A 17917-nucleotide genomic window follows, 5' to 3' on the forward strand; every position below is an offset into this window, starting at 1 on the left:
TTTGAGGGGATGTTGGGAGGCACCCGTAGCTCAGTGGCTCTGTTCATGCCATTTTGGCTCCGCTGTAGCTGTCCTGACTCAGTGCAGTGGCCGCAGAAGAACTGTACACCAAAGTTACATTGGAAGAGGTCAGAGCTGCCCGTGGCTGCTCCCGACGAACAAGGCGCCAGGTGGGAATGGCTTCCCTGCAGAGTTATTGTTTAATCAGGGTTTTACAGCGGCGTTGATGCAGCCATTATTGAAAGTCTTATTGAAAGCTAAAGAGAAAGGGGTGCTACCCCCATGTATGTGTGATGGTCTTATTCGTATGCGACCGAAGCCGGGTGTGCTTCTGATCCTGCGTCGTAGCAGTCTCTTACGATGTTAAACACTGAAAATAAAATACGCTAATGACCTGTTGTCTGAGTTTGGTGGTGTTGGGCCTGGTGCATGTATTTGGGTGTAGGTTCATCCCAGGCCATAGAACATTGATTATTTTGAGGCACCTAGCACTTGTCCTGTATGAAGTTGAGGGTAGGGAAGAGGACTTGGTGTTGGCTTCAGTAGATAATGACAAGGCGTCTGATACTGTGGATTGAGTATACCTTCTGGTGGTAATGAGAGCCATGAGGTTTGGGCCACAGTTTCAAGCATGGATTAAATTGTTGTACACTGGCCCTGGAGCACGGGTGATGGTGAGCCAGTATAGATCTGCAAAATGGAATAATAAAATGTGGCACTCGACAGGAGTGTACCCTGTCACTCTTGTTTTTTGTGTTGGCTGTGAAGTTCTGGATGGTGATGCGTGAATGGGAGATTGAGGTGCGGCACTCCCAGTGAATTTATGTCGATACTTCGCATACCATTACTTCGAACGATTTTAGTGCAATGTTTTTACTGAGCATAAACCATTACTTCGCATGTTTTAACTGCGCATGCATTTATAACGCAAATGGTTTATGCTAATTAAAAACATTGCACTAAAATCACCCAAACACTCACACACTACAGTACCCTACACAACTCACACCCCAGGACACTACCCTAAACTCTAAAACACTACCCCCAGCACGACCCTGCCCCTATCCCCAGCCCTGTTCCAACACTGAAACACTACCCTGCACGACACCCCAACACTACCCTAAATCCTGAAACACTACCCTAGACTACACTAACACCACAACACTACCCTAAACCCTAAAACACTAAAACCCTAAACCAGGCGGGCAACTAGAGCCAAATTTCGGGGGGGCTGTAAAATATTTCGGGGGGGGGGGCTAATTCTCCGAACCATAGACAGAGTGAATGAAAGAAGGGGTTAAACATAACAAAAGCCTAATTTACAAGTAAATGGTCTTTTAAAGACCTGTTAACTACTCTGGTGCGGCTGCAATTAGATCGTCGCCAGCCCGCAAAGCTGTATCAGCCCGGGCTGACACACACGGCGGGGGGGTCTGAAGCCCCGTGAGCCCAATGGGTGTTGCGCGCCTGCCCTAAACCCTAAAACACTACCCTACACTACACAAACACCACACCACTACCCTAAACCCTAAATCACTACCCCCTGCATGTCCCTCCCCTACTCTAGACTACACAAACACAGCCCTGCACGTCCTTAAAAACTACACAGCCCCACTTACCTCTCTCTCCTCGTGGTCCCTCTCTTCTCCGTCATGCCTGATTCCTGTAATCTTCGTTTTCCTGCATCGTCAGTGCTGCACCTCGTTGTTTGGAAACGGAAGCACGTCCTTTTCCAAACAACGATGTGGATAGCATACCATCACAACGCATGCGTTTTTATAAAAACGCAAGCGTAGTAATGGTACGCAATGTTACACGCATGCGGACAAAAACCTGCGTACTAAAGGTAGATTACCCTCCCAGCATTTCCTTTTTTATGCGGACGATGCATTGTTTCACCTAAGTGAGCCTAATACGTCAGTGGTTGCTTTGCTGGGGCTGCTCTCTGAGTTTGCGAACAGTCGGGCCTCTGAATTAACAAAAAAAAGTCCCTATTGTTTCTGCTGGCTGCACTGACTCCGGTGCCCAGGGATTGATTGCCGAATCTGGGGTTGAGATGAGAGACAAAGAAGTTTTGTTACCTTGGTATGATGGTGGCTCATAAGTGCAAGAAACAGCCGCGGTGTAATATTGAGAGGGTTATTGATTCCCTGCGGGCATCTGCCCGGTTTTGGAACACTTTGCTGTTATCATTGATGGGTAGAGTTGCGGTTTCCAGATTGGTGCTTTTGCCTGGATGTGCAAACGTGATCCACAATTTCCTGTGCCCCCTGCGAGCAGGGGTGTTCCTCTGTTTAATCCCTTCTCCCATTGCGTATCTGGCCCGGAAAACAAACTAGAGTAGTGCAACAGACTTTGATGAGGGGGCATGAGGAGGGGTGACCTAGGGGTCCTGAGAGACTTCTGGGAAAGTCTACTTTTACGGTTGAACTGGGCCACCGCCTGACTTGTGAGTTCACACTACAGCTGTGCCTGCTGGGTCTTCTGGTGCTCCCCAAGAAGCGTAAAATGACTATCCAGTTCATGCAGCTGGCACTTGTGCTGGCAAGAAGGTCCCCATTGTTGTGTGGGGGTTATGGCTCAGTTGGAGGAGCTTTTGATTAAAGATGGCAGAAGAGAAGCGAAGGCATCGAGTAAGAACCAATGACAAACTTCAGTTGATTTATAAGCTTAGGGATGCTATGTCAAACGTTTTTGGATTAGGAAAGTAGGAGAGGGAGACAACTCCTCAGGTAGTGAGGGATAAACATGATTATAGTGGTGGGTAAGGTTGGGTCGGGAAGTTTAGGACATGTGGGCTGCTGAATTCATATCTGTGCATAGATCGCCGCCTAGTGTTGGGTCCGGATGATTGCACCTTGTTGTCCTGGAAGAGACTTCGAAGTATCACGAGATAGGTGACTCCTCCCCTGGACCATAGTGTGCATGGGCATCTTCTCTATCTTCATTGTTTTTTTCCGCCATTGGGTTTGGATGTTATTGCTATACTTCAACTTCGGAATCGAAACTAAACTTTTCTAGAGGCCAAAAGGCCTTCGACTACGACGGTATTGTCCGCGCTCGGTACTTCTTGACTCGATCAAGCTTTCCATCTCGACTCGGTCGTCGACGCGGGCCGTTGGGCCTTTTCGACGCCACGCGGGCCTGCTGTCGATGGAAAGGAGCCCGTTCAAAAGGTGCCCACAATGCCACTCCAAGTTCCGCATACTGACAGACACACAGTATGCAACAAGTGCCTATCACCAGACCACAAGGAAGAAACCTGCCCAGCCTGTGCCCCATTCCGTTCGAAGAAAACGATCCGGATTCGACGGGCCGCTAGGCAAGAGATGCAGCGACAGGCACCGGAACCTGACCACATCTTCGAGGATGAACAGGAACTTCTAGAAGGAGAAGATTCGGATCTAGAGATCGTCACTGTCGTGGACCACTCGGACTCCGATGGCGAAATCCCACCGGGCCTAATCGTGAGTACATTGCCCCCAACACCAATGACCCCTTTACAGAAGGCTCCGATCGAGGCATCGCCTAAAGGCCTTAGCCAAGATCCAAAACATCATTCGGCAGCCACGCAGTCCGGCTCGGCTTCGAAAACAAAAATTAAGCCTTCAGACACCCCAGGTCCAAGTAACGTGATTCCAAAGAAGGTTCTAGAACCCAAAAAGGTCATCGACCCGAAGGGCATCGAACCGAAGAAGGCCATACAGCCTAAGGGCGTCGACCCGAAGAAAGCCGTCGAGCCAAAAAGCGCAGAACAAAAGAAGGCCGTCGAGCCAAAGAAGGCCTCCGAACCGAAGAGCCACGACCCGAAGAAGGCTGTCGACCCAAAGAAGGCCGCTGCGCAAAAATTCGTCGAACGGAAGAAGGTCTCTGATACAGAGGGCGTCGTACCGACCCAAAGACAAGTGCTCCTAAAAAAGCGGTCGATCTGAGAAAAACCCTCGACTCGACAAAAGACAGTCAACCTAAAAAATCTGTTGAGCACAGAAAGCGCATCGAACCTGAAGATCCGGTTGATCCGCAATCAGTCGTCGAGCCGGACAAAGAGGCAGAGCCGAAGAGGAGCAATAAGGCACCGAAAGTCGTCGAACCAAAAAAGGTTGTCGACCCGAAGGCAACGGTAGATCCAAAAAAGACTGAGCCAAAAAAGTCAAAGACACAGCCACGGACAGTGGAAGAAGTACTCTTCCACCCAGAGCCATCAGAGGATCAGGCAAAAATATATATCAACCCTGAGACTGGTAAAGTCACCATTTTACACAGGAAAAAGAGGCCATTGGACACTGACCCTCATACCCCCATTCCTCTAAAGAAAAAGGACTTTGGGACTTCTCCCTCTAGACCCTTCATTCCTTTCTATCCCACTATGCCTACTACGCCTTTTGCTCCTTACTCTCCTACGCACTCTGGGGACAATGAGGGAGACACAGGGGAAGATCCTCAATATGATATTAACTATCCAGAGGATCCTAACCCTCAAATTGAACCATGGGTAGAGCCCACTGATCCATATGACACGCATCCCATCCCATCCCTGACACCTCCTCCTACCCAACAAGGCCGTCACCTACTGACGACACCATTGTCTTCAACCAGCTAATAGATAGGGCAGCGCAGTACCACAACGTAGACATGCACAATGAACCCATAGAAGAGGACTTTTTATTTGACACATTCCCTACTTCTGAGAAAAATGTCAGAACACTTCCTATGTTGAAAGGGGTCCTATAACACGCGCCAGATATATTTAAAGATACAGCCAGAGCACGTGTAATCAATCCCAGGATCGAAAAGAAATATAGAGCGGCCCCGACAGACCCTACTTAGATCAGAGGTCAGTTGCCATTGGATTCACTAGTGGTGGCCCACGCACGAAAACGGGCCAACTCACAGACAACAGGAGAAGGTCCACCTCCTGATAAAGAGTCCAAAATACTAGAGGCCTCAGGTAAAAGAGTAGCATCACAGGCCTCCAATTCATGGAGAATTGCAAATACACAAGCTCTACTAGCTCGTTACGACAGAGCACACTACGACCAGCTTGAAAGTTTGATGCAACACCTGCCTGAGCCTTTCAAAGCACAAGCTCCTGACCTCATACAGGAGGGAAAATTTATTACAAACGCCTCCATTAAATGCGCGCTTGACGCAGCAGACACTGCAGCTAGGTCCATTAACACTAGCGTCTTATTACGAAGACATGCACGGCTACCCATTTCTGGCTTTAAGAACGAGGTGCAATCCACCATTCTTAACCAACCAGTCAATCAAGACTTCCTTTTCGGGCCTGCAGTCGACACCATTTTAGACAAAATGAAAAAGGATACGGAAACCACAAAATCAATGGGTGCATTGCAGTTTCAACAACACAGAGGTTCCTTTCGACGCTCCTCATACAGAGCAGCTACACGAGGCAATACTTCACAAACCTCATCTACATACAAAAGCAGCACACAAGGTTCCTTTAACAAAAACTCAAACAGAGGAGGTTATAGGGGCAACAATAATAAGGGATGAGGACGTGTAGGCAATAACACCGGAGCCTCCACTGCCACAAAACAGTGACTTCATCACGCTACCTCCAGGCCATCTAACACCGGTCGGAGGCAGGATCCAACAGTTCCTACCTGTCTGGAACTCAATTACCACAGACAGGTGGGTGAGACAAATTATCCAGTATGGCTATTGCCTAGAACTCGCCTCTACCCCACCAAACTTACCACCCAGACACCGTCCTATGCTCAAAGAACATATCACCCTGCTACAACAAGAGGTCAGATCCATGCTGGAAAAGGGGGCCATAGAGCCAGTTCCTTTCCAACACCAAGGGACAGGAATATACTCACTATACTTCCGTATTCCCAAGAAGGACGGTTTACGCGGGAGAGGTGTGACGCCGCGGCCAGGGCGACTGACGCTGCAATCTGGGGATCAGGGTTCGATCCCCGGCTCCGGCGGCAGGTTAGCCCAGCACCATGCGACTCTGGGCAATAGCTTGCTTAATCTTCCCGACGGCCCCCAGTGCCTAGAGACCCTAACGGGTGATTGTGCGCTATACAAATACGGATTATTATTATTATTACTCAGACCAATATTGGACCTCAGACCCCTAAATCAATACATACTGTCGGAGCACTTCCATATGATCACACTACAGCAAATGCTTCCTCTACTCCAGCAAGAAGACTTTCTAGCAACATTGGACCTCAAGGATGCGTATTTTCACATACCCACCCATCCATCCAGCTCACAGAATATACCTCAGGTTCACAATAGAAGATCAACACTACCAATTCAAGGTTCTCCCCTTCGGGGTAACCACCGCTCCAAGAGTGTTTACAAAATGCTTAGCGACAGTAGCTGCACATCTCAGGAGGCAACACATCCACGTGTTCCCATACCTAGACGATTGGCTAATACAAGCAAAATCGTACGAACAGTGTGCAAGAGACACGTCTCAAACACTTCAACTGCTACACAGCCTAGGCTTTTTGAGAAACTACTCAAAATCGCATCTACAACCATCCCACACACAACAATATCTGGGAGCTACTATAGACACCTCGGTAGCAAAGGCATATCCAAACTCAGCAAGGATAACCAGTATACAGATGCTCATTCGCAAATTTCAGCCACAACACTCTTTGTCAGCTCGAGTCTTCTTGCAGCTCATAGGCATGATGGCGTCCTGCATATTCATTGTCCCCCATGCCCGACTACAAATGCGTCCATTTCAAGAATGCCTAGCACGGCAGTGGAACCAAGCTCAAGGACAACTAAAAAACCTAGTGTTGGTAGACAGTCGCGCTTACAACTCTCTGCAGTGGTGGAACCCACAAAACCTTTCCAAGGGGCGGCTGTTCCAAGAGCAGGTTCCAGAACTAGTACTAACAACGGACGCATCACTGACAGGTTGGGGAGCCCACCTACTTCAATACACAGTACAAGGGCTCTGGACAATCAAACAAAACAAACTGCATATCAACCAACTAGAGTTGCTAGCAATATTCCTAGCTCTATAAGCATTCCAAAAATACCTGTACAGCAAGACTGTGTTGATCCAGACGGACAACATGACAGCCATGTACTATATCCAGAAGCAGGGAGGAACACACTCCCTACAGCTGTCCCACTTAGCACAGAGCATATGGAAGTGGGCAATTCCAAAAGACATCTTTCTCCTGGCAGAACACCTCCTAGGGAAACACAATCATATAGCGGATCTGCTCAGCAGACACAGCCAACAACTTCACGAATGGGAGATTCACCCCCAAGTTCTCCAGCCATTCTTCGAACAGTGGGGTCACCCAGAAATAGACCTGTTTGCCACAAACAAAAACTCAAAATGCCGGTACTTTGCCGCCAGATTCCCACATCCGCTGTCACAGGGCAATGCGATATGGATGAACTGGTCAGGCAGATTTGCGTACGCTTTTCCCCAGCACCACTGATCCCGCTGGTGGCACGCAAACTGCGGCAACAGTCACTCACACTAATCCTAGTTGCTCCCACATGGGCGAGACAGCCGTGGTACACAACGTTCCTGGAGCTGCCTCACACCCCATCTTCTAACTCAGAACCATGGAGAAATCAGATACCCAGATCCCAATCAGATGAACCTAGCGATCTGGCTCCTGAAGTCTTAGAATGTGGATACCTTCACTTGCCTCCAGACTGTATGAACATCATTAAGGAGGCAAGACGACCGACTACTAGAGCATGCTATGCAGCTAAATGGAAGAGATTTGTTATTTACTGCAATAACCAAATCAACCCATTAGATGCTTCCATTCAGAACATTATATGTTACCTACTGCATCTTCAAAGATGCAACCTAGCCTACTCCTCAATAAGACTACACCTTGCTGCTATAGCAGCATACCTTCAAAACAGGCAACACCTTTCGATGTTTAGAGTACCAGCAGTCAAGGCTTTTATGGAGGGTCTTAAGAGGGTGATTCCTCCAAGGCACCCACCTTCCCCAGTCTGGAACCTAAATATAGTACTTACCAGACTTATGGGGCCTCCTTTCGGACCTTTACACTCATGCGAATTGCAATTTGTAACTTGGAAGGTGGCATTCTTGATTGCCATTACCTCACTCAGGCGAATTAGTGAGCTACAAGCATTGCCAATTCAAGAACCCTTCATGCAAATACATGCTAACAAAGTAGTTCTTAGAACAAACCCTAAATTTATGCCAAAGTATAAACTTTCCATATTATTCAGTTAATAGAACTGTCAGTGTTCTTCCAAAATCCACAGTCAGTAGCGGAAAGAGCCCTACACACACTGGATGTAAAGAGAGCTCTGCTTTATTATGTATGTATGTATGTATTTATAGTCTTTTATAGCGCGTGTCTGTCACCCCACGGGTATCCTGGCGCTTTATGCTATTATGTGGACAGAACAAAATCATTTAGGAAAACAAAGCAATTATTTGTTGCTTTTTCACCACAACTTAAAGGGAATCCCATATCAAAGTCAGGAATAGCCAGATGGATAGTTAAATGCATTCAAATTTTTTATCAAAAAGCAAACCGCACTTTAACCGTAACCCCAAGAGCACACTCTACCAGAAAAATGGGGGCATCCATGGCTTTCCTAGGAAATATCCCTCTTGAGGACATATGTAGAGCAGCCACATGGACTACTATACACACTTTCACAAAATACTACTGTGTAGACGTGCAAGCAAAGCAGCAAGCTGCCGTAGGCCAGGCTGTCCTCAAAACTCTCTTTCAAACTGCTGCAGCTGGCACAGGTAACCACCGCTAGAGGAGATACTGCTATACAGTCTATGCACAGATATGAATTCAGCAGCACACATGCCTCGAACGGAATATGCTACTTACCAGCATGCAACTGTTCTTGGTATGTAGGGCTGCTGACATTCATATCGCCGGCCCTCCTCCCCCGGTGCCTGTTGCAGCTGCAGCATTATCTTTTGCATGGCCATCTCTTACTTTACTATCTCCATCTCTGCCACAATGGCGAAAAACAATCTGAAGATGGAGAAGATGCCCATGCGCACTATGGTCCAGGGGAGGAGTCACCTATCTCGTGATACTTCGAAGACTCTTCCAGGACAACAAGGTGCAATCATCCGGACCCAACACTAGGCGGCGATCTATGCACAGATATAAATGTCAGCAGCCCTACATGCCAAGAACAGATGCATACTGGTAAGTAGCATATTCCTTTTATCTGCTCTACAGCATCTTATTGTTGTAATCATGGCAGTTGATGTGGGAGCTGTGTTACCTTACTGTGTGTGTGTATACTCTGCCTTGCTAATCTGTTTTTTTTTCTTTTGTTCATTGTCATGTGTTTATAAAATGACAAATATAGTTTTTTTAAAAACCTTATGTTTATGGAAAGCCGGAAGAATGCCATTCCTCCTGGAGTTCCACCAGCACGGAACCTTAATATTGTACTTGCTAGATTTATGGTTTACCATTTGGGCCCTTACTTTCTTGCTCGCTACTATGCCTTTCCTTGAAGGTAAACCTTCCTTGTTGCCATATCCTCTTTATGCCCCATTAGTGAGCTACAGGTCCTCACACTCCAGGCATTCTTCATACAAGTCTATAAGTGCAGGTTAGTACTCGGGACAAACTCTAAGTTCCTCTCTAAAGTCGGTCCCGATTCCACCTAAAACAGACCATAAATAGCCAGATCATTTTCCCACAACCAGACTCAGTAGCAGACAGAGTGGTGCATACCTTAGATGTAAAGTGTGTTCCTATTTACTACATTGACAGAACCAAACCTTTCCACAGGCCTGACCAACTATTCTTGGCATTTTTAAAGCTCCAAAAGGAGCAACCCATATCCAATGCTGGAATCGCAAGATGTATAATTAAGTGTATCCAGACTACATAAGTGTATCCAGACTTCATAGGTGTATCCAAACTTGCTATCACAAAGCCAAAAGATTCCCTCCCTTTTACACCCAGGGCTCACTGTACTCTCAAGAAGGCAGCATGCACGACCTTTTAGGGAACATTCCCCTATCCGACATATGTAAGGCAGCTACATGGTCAACCTCTCACCTTTACTAAGCACTATTGTGTGGATGTCTTACCAGACAAGCCATGGTTGGCCAGATGGTCTTCAGGACCCTATTTCAGACACCTGCATCATCCACACACTAACCACCAGTTATAGTAAGGTAGTCCTTCACCATTTATGCAGAGCATATGTATCTACACCAACACTTGCTACGAAAAGAAAATGTTTCTTTCCCTGTAAGCATCTGTTTGTAGCGTGTGGTGCTGTAGAGTCAAGTGCGCCCACGCTCCTTCCCAGTTGCATATGGCTCTGATCACAGATCTTTTCACTCTTTTCCTCTCATTAACTTCTCCCTGCAATACAAATGTACATCATTTAGTGCTCACTCACTACACACCACTCTCGCCTGCTGTGCAGAAAACAATCTAACAAGGAGACGATGACCATGCACAATGCCAGCTAAGGGCGGATTCACTATAGCTTGTTACTCAAAAAAGTTGTTCGAAGAAAAACAACTTGCAAACGTCTGAGCCCAACACTAGATGGCAGAAGTATGCAGATCATGATAATCGAAAGCACTACACACGACACACAGATTTTTACAGGTTAAGTAACATTTACTTTTATAGCATGTGCTGCTTTAGCTCACATGCTCTTTATACTCCTGCCATCTAGTGTTGGGGCATGGATGTTTGCAAGTATTTTTCTCCGACAAATTCTTTGGTCTTAAGATATCTTGTGATTTCTCCCTCAAGCCTACTATGTGATAGTCCATAGACTCCCCTCAGATTGCGGTTTTTTTCCTGCTATCGGATTCAGATGTGCATCTCATTGAGAACACTCGGCGGTCCTTTTGGTTCTAGATTTTGATAGTTCAAACAAAGTTCAAATACTCAATGCTTACCTTCCCATTTCAGCTTCCAGCTATACGGAGCGGTTAATGAACTCAAGTTGTATGCAAAGGATTTTTAGAGGAAATGGTATCTAGAAGATGCCATTCCAATTCTGTCCGAAGTATAACACAAACTGTCAGTGGTTGAGTCAACATTGGGTTTGCTTTGTTTGCCTCCCTCAAGATCACAAAGGGGCGGAATTTTCAGTCTGTAAGACATTCAAATATAAAAAGGCAGTCTGTTGTCAGAGGGAGCACTGCTGATCCCACCATAGGATACACTGTGTCAAGACCCCATTGAAATGCCTGCCACTCTCTGCTCCGAGAAGACCGAAGAAGCTAATGATGAGGGCAAGAGGTGATCCAGCATACCAGTGTTCATGAAGAGCAGAGCCCTGACATCCTCTCCTTTGATGGCTGTCGTGTCATGGAGGAGCTAATTCAGCCACAGGAAAGACCTGGTTCCAGGAGATGCTGACCCCTTTTGTAGTCAGGGAATTCAGTCCATGAGTCTCATCCTTGTCACTCCAAAGTGGGCAAGGCAGCTGTAAGATTCAGTGATTCTATAAGTGTCCGTCCAGCCACATGAAAAACTGTGCTTTAGAGCTGATCTACTTACTCAGCATCCGGGTCAGGGTATCCGAGCCTCATGGTATTCAACATGGCAATTTGGCATCTGAGAGGTTAGAGTTTCGGTAGCTTAAACTACCAGAAGAGTGTATGCAAACCCTGTGTGAAGAACATAAGCCAATGAATGTGCGTGTTGCACAGTAAGATTGAAGAGATTTGTTCATTATTGCATATATAGATAGACAGAATCTCTTAAAGCATTAGTGTAGAATATCTTATGTTACCTCCAGCAACTGCCCAGGACGGGATTAGTGTTCACTTCTGTTTGCTCACATTAGAAGCAGTAGCTGTTTGCATGCAGAACAGACATCCTTCATCTTTGTTCAAAATTCCTGTTACTAAAGCTTTCCTGGATGGGCTTTAGAGAATAATTCTTCCAAGAACACCACTAACTTCTTAATACCTCATTGCCATTCTTATTAGTGACCTCTGTGTGAGCTACTATTGTCTTGTGAAATAAAAATGTTATAATGGAAGTTGGCCTTCCTAATAGCACACGTTTCACTGAGAAGAATTAGTGAGCTGCAAACTTTACAGTGGAGGAATCCTTTATTCAGGTTCACAGGGATGGATTTTTCTTGAGCACAGATCCTAGAATCCTCCAAAGGTGATTTTCCCTTCTTCACACAAATTGGAACTATTGATTTGGCTATTCTCTTTATACCCCCCCAGAGATGTTGGCAGCAAAGGGCACTCCAGTCATTAGATGTCAAAAGAGCTCTAATGTTTTGCATTGATACAATAAAATCTATCTGCAAGACACAAATATTTTGCTGCTTTCACCAAGCCTCTCTTCGGAAATCTTATTTCAATCTGGCGTGGCTTGATGGATAGTCAAGAGCATACTGGGCCTGAATGGTGAACTCCACTGCGTTTGCGGAGTTTGCAGAGTTCTCCGCGCTTCGCGGAGCATGCAGGCTTCCGAAAAACTCAGCATTGCAAAGCAGAGCGGTGTTTCTTCCTCACTGGCTAACTCTAAGTGGGCAAGCGCAAGTGAGGAAAATCCATTGCTAGACCACCTCCCAGCAAGATTTCTCAACGCAAGCGGTCTCAGATTATCGCGACCACTCGTGTTGAGAAACCATCAGTTCATGTTGAGAATGCTGTTGCTCGATTAGAAAATCAACTTGAGCGGCAGAAAGAAGCTGCGGCCACTTGTGCAGCGCATGGTGCCGTTCATGCTGGACAAACACCGGGCACTAAAAATCAGTGCGACGGGCGAGACCTATCGCACTCCGCCACTTGCGGAAGTCTGCGTAGCGCAGTGGACTTTTTTGGTCACTACGCAGAACTCCACCTAAACCATACAAACATGATACAACAAAAGACACAGTTCAGTTTATATCCAGAGCATGCTCCACAGAATGATGGGAACTAGAGTGGCATTTTTAGGACACATAAAAGTAGCAGACTTCTGTAAGGCTGTTAAATGGTCAACACAACACACCCTCACATTATTGAGTAACATTTAAGCCAGACAAGAATATTTAGTTGGGCAAACTGTGTCAAGAACTTTACTCCAACAAAATGCCTCATTAATGGGTTAGACACTTCTTAGGGTTTTAGGGATTGCACTTCTTTTTAGTCTCTCCGGAGCATGTAATCTACAGGAGCAGAAGCCATAATCGGAATTTGTTACTTACCCTGTAACTGTCTGTAGCTTGCAGTGCTGTGGGGCACAAGTGTCCCCCGCCCACTGCTCTTCTGCAGCAACCAAATGTTTCCCGATGTTTTTTGACTCTAAAATAACATATTCATTAGCAGTGAATAGTATACATTCACCGTCACTATACTCAATTTACATCCCTCCCATATTGGAGGGAAAAACAATCTTAGGTGGAGTGTTTGTCCTGGTACATTGTGGTCATCAAAGGGAAGTTACAAGAGATCTCCAGACCAAAAAACGTGCTGATGCTGTGCCTAAAATTAGATGGCAGGAGTATGCAGAGCATGTGAATCTACAGCATTACAGACGGACAGTTACAAGGTAAGTAACCAACTCCATATTAATGCTGCAGTGTAAAACGTCAATATTAGTTAAAATACAACATTTATTTTTCCTATCTCAACTCGCATTTCCCGAGTGATGAAAATCCTTCATAGAGGCCTAATAATACAGAGAATGTGGTATCAGGAGGGCAACTGAAAAACTCCATTGCATCACAAAATTGAAAAAAATCACAAAACAGTTCAACAACACTCATAAACATCCAAATGGACTAGGACATAGGTGAAGGAAAGGCTAATAAAGAAGTGTAAATGGCCACATACTGTACAGCTGAAATTATCGGGCAGAGAAAAGGCATCCGGTATATAAAACAGAAGAAGTGGTATCCCGCTTTAGTATTGATTCCAGAATATTGTGTTACCAGAACATAATGGGCAAAATATTAAGAGGGTAAGTGTGTATAGATTTACCACCACAAATATGTACCTTGACGGTGTATATATCATACAGATCCATATATGTAGGGTTCAGTACAGTAAATATGTATACTTAGCTACGTGCACCTACCTTGTTCATATTTCGGTCTTCAATATTTGGCCAGTATGTTCCTTAATATCTTGGCCTCGATATTTTGATAGCATGACGTTTTTCTAGTCAATGTTTAAACATACGAACAGCTGAACAAGTTCAACAAATAATGTCAGGCCTTGCAGACGTCTAGTGAAAACAAGTTCTTAAATATACAAACACTTACATTATACTTTGTAGTTAAAATCATGAGTAAATCATACGTTTTTATGGAAAATTCCTATCCAAGATTTTAAAAGAGATGTTCGCCTGATACACCTACCTACCCCTTGTGTGTCTTTCTGGTATTGTGCACTGTACGCATCGTGGTCAAGCCTTGCACTTTCCATAACCTTGGCAAACACCTGGACCAAAAGCCCCCCCTCTTTCCACAAGAGAAGATGTCCAATTAAATCTGCACCTATTGTGAAAGGCACTCTGATCCCTTAAAGTGTACGAGATGCACAGCACCTCTCTTTGAATGGTCCTTTGGTCATAGTCTGACATTCCCTCAAGGCCTCCTCCTAGGAAGTAGGTACTAGGGAATTATGGGATTGGTAGGCTGGAAGTTTTCATTGCCTTTTGTGTGAAGATACAGATCAGCAGCATTCTTCAAACAGAAAGTAAAACGTGGGGAAGTAGAGATTGGCTGATGAATGTCGATGAATGTTATTATGTAAGATGAGAGACAATTTGCCTGCTTTCAATGTAAACCGATCTGATTTGGTCAAGAGTGTTTTATCAGTATGAGTATTGCGATAGAAACATACAAAGGATGGCAAAGAGGCCTGGAGAGGGAAAAAGAGAGAGAATAGGAAAAAATATGGGGGGCTGAAAAACCAGAATGGAGGCAAACTCTGCTCTGGTGATAGGCTCTGAAGTGGCTTGAATGGTAGATGGGTGTTGTTGGTAAGGGTACTGGGGAGAATTGGAGAGAATTGGTTGAAAGTATTTTATCAAGAACCTTCCAAAATTGATCAAACGAATCACTGGCTGGGTCACGAGAACAGGCAAAGAGAACACGAGGTGGCGAAGAGGAGATTCGTGGGTGGTATTGATGTGTTCAGATCAAGAGGGTGTTTCTGTAAAAAGGCCAGAGAGAGAGTGTGCTTTGAAGAGTGAATCGAATCATCTACACTTATAATACAGTAGACCATAAGGTGTTTCTAAAATCTCAAAGCGTGACCAGGAATGATGAGTCATCGACTGAACTGAATCCTTGTTGAACACTTCCAGATAAAATAAAATTGTTGCTTCCCATTCCAGCACAGCTTGTCTTCACTGCAATAGGAATCCTCCACTGTGTAGGTATTACAAATCTAGCATGGGAGCAACGAGTGTTGGCCTTCATTGTGAAGAACATGAAGACTTCCACAACTTATTTGTCTCTAGAGTGAGCACCAAATAAAAAATCGCAATCCCTTTTACTGCACACAAAGAAATTTATAATGGACACTGCACACATTTTTGCCACCACTTCCACACACTAAATAATCATTTCTTTTAAGCCTTTTTTAATCAGTCCAAAGAGGTTCAAGAGCAAACCATATGGAGGAACAGGCAAAAAATGTTTTGGCAATTTGGGCTTGGAGCTGAGATCACAAACCAGCCATCTGCTGTTCAGGGGAAAGCTGTCTAGATTCTAAATACACAGTCATAAGCAGCTCTTTTGCGTCTCACTCTGTCCTACCTCTGTTTAAACTGTTCTGACTTACAATGGCAGAAAATTTAAAATGATGGATTGAATACTTGCTAACATCTCAGTCCTTGGCCGTCACCTGGGTCTCATACACTCTATTGTTTTTCGCCACTATGTCACATGAGACTGAGACAAACCATATGTAAATCAGCCTGAGCCTTACTTCAATAGGAACAGTCAAGCCTAAATTGCCGGCTCAGGTCCTCCCTAACTACGCCGTACCACAGGGCTCTTCTCTTCAAGGTAGAAAGATTTAACCAAAACCGAACAATGCAACAGGGCTTCCTTGATATGACAGGACACCTGAGCTGAGCTTTGCTCTCTACCATTCCTATGTGACTCTTAGAATATATCCATGTGTATCCCCTCCCTAAGTAGATAGAGATATCACTAGTATATGCCTAGAGTTTATCCATTTGTATCTCCTCCTGGTGTGACTTTATCTCTTGTACATTTGCAATTTTTTCTGTTTGTACCTTTTTATAACGAATGTAATCCTAAGTCCGTATGTTTTCAACTGGTTCTTATGTAAGTCAAAAATTTGCAAATTTGTTTTTCCGATTGTAACCTTCAGTCCTTATGGTTGAAACTGGGTCCTATGTAAAGCGCTCTGACACCTTCGGGTAAAGTTCGCGCTATATAAAATCGCATAAATAAAAATAGGAAAGGCTTAACACTACCATGGTTCACCAGCATACTTGGGTACAAAAGTGCACTGAAGCAACTACCAGGCTGTACATTGCACTTTATAAACAAGTGACACTAAAGTAAGAGTTGGTGTAGTCTGTGATTGCATTTTCTATGTTGTCTGAATGAGTATGTGTATTTATTTGTATTTAACCCTCATGTGTACGCTGTGCCTCTATGTATCTTCCGAAATGTATGCCTGTAATGTTTGTGTTTGAAATATTAAGGCACGTTGATTGGCTTTGCCAATGCTTTTTTCACGAGAGTTCAAAACGCTGATGGGACAGCCATTGTTCCAATGACATTTCAATGTAGAGAAAGTGGGTGTTGCCGGCGCAGATTAAAAATCTTAGAGGAAGTTATTTTTTTTTAAACTGCAGTTTTAGGTCATGTAATCATCCATCCTTACGTAGTCGTAAAGAGTCAAGAAGCAAAGCTGTTTTTTTTATTTCTTGATGCCATTTCCTTTATGTATTTTTCACTTTTGCCAACACCCATGTAAACTATGTCTAACTATTCATATATGATTAGATTTTTCAGTAGTCAAATCTAAGTTGTTTTTTTTATGTGTTTCTTTATGACACAGTTATGCCATTTAGATATTGTATCTCCCTTATACACCACCATTGATTTGTCTTTGCCGACAAAAAATCTAAAAAATGAACAATTTGAGTCAAACACTTGAAATATGTTTAATTATTTTCCTTCAGATTACCTTGGCTGCATTGACAGGTGATCCAACAATACGTTGGGGCGACAAATCCTACAACTGTCTGACATTTTCTAATGGGACCTTTGGTTCAAACTGTGATGTAAGTGACTACACATTGACTTTTGTAATATAAAAATACACATTGACATTTGTATCCAAATCTGGCTCAATGGATCACACATTTGAATTAACCCTGCCATTGATGTAGCACAAGTACATTTTGATCACTCGCCAGTGTATGGCATCAAAGTTTCTAGCAAATTACTGGATATCTACATTTGTCCTGTAGATTTATATATTTGTATTTTTTTACAGTGTTCTTCAATTTTGATCTGAAATGCCATTTATGTGGTTACTTCTTGAATTGTTTTCTTGACCCCTCTCATACAGTGTTGCTATCATTTAGGATTGTCTGCATTGGTAGGGAGTTGCGAAACCTTTCTCATGGTATTTGGGACCAATTTATAGATCATGTGGGTTCTGTTATAGGGTTTTGGAGTGTACAAGAAAAAATGGCGCCTATGCTGGTAGCGGTAAATGTATAACAGGGTAACAGTTTGAGAACGGTGAAACACGGTCAGAGGAGACCCAAAACCTCTGTGAGGGGTGGTCAGGCCCCACACGAATTCGGAAGGGTAGGAGCAGCCGCAGGTACTGGTCATCTAACGCCTTTTCTGGAGCTCAGGAAGGTGTTTTAATAAAACGCCCAGAAAAGGCGTTAGATGACCAGTACCTGCGGCTGCTCCTACCCTTCCGAATTCGTCTCAG

The 17917-nt window shown here is 44.6% G+C and overlaps 1 protein-coding gene across 2 annotated transcripts in view; it reads left to right on the plus strand.

Annotated features, from left to right (window-relative positions):
• Positions 1–17917, plus strand: part of CROT (carnitine O-octanoyltransferase) — a 498400-nt gene that overhangs the window by 312589 nt on the left and 167894 nt on the right. For both annotated transcript variants that reach the window (XM_078663596.1, XM_078663597.1), the window contains exon 9: positions 17148–17249. In XM_078663596.1, the coding sequence (XP_078519722.1) occupies positions 17148–17249 (102 nt within the window). The remainder of the gene's footprint in view (positions 1–17147; positions 17250–17917) is intronic.

This window comes from Lissotriton helveticus, chromosome 10, assembly GCF_964261635.1.
Source record: "Lissotriton helveticus chromosome 10, aLisHel1.1, whole genome shotgun sequence".
NCBI lineage: Eukaryota > Metazoa > Chordata > Amphibia > Caudata > Salamandridae > Lissotriton > Lissotriton helveticus.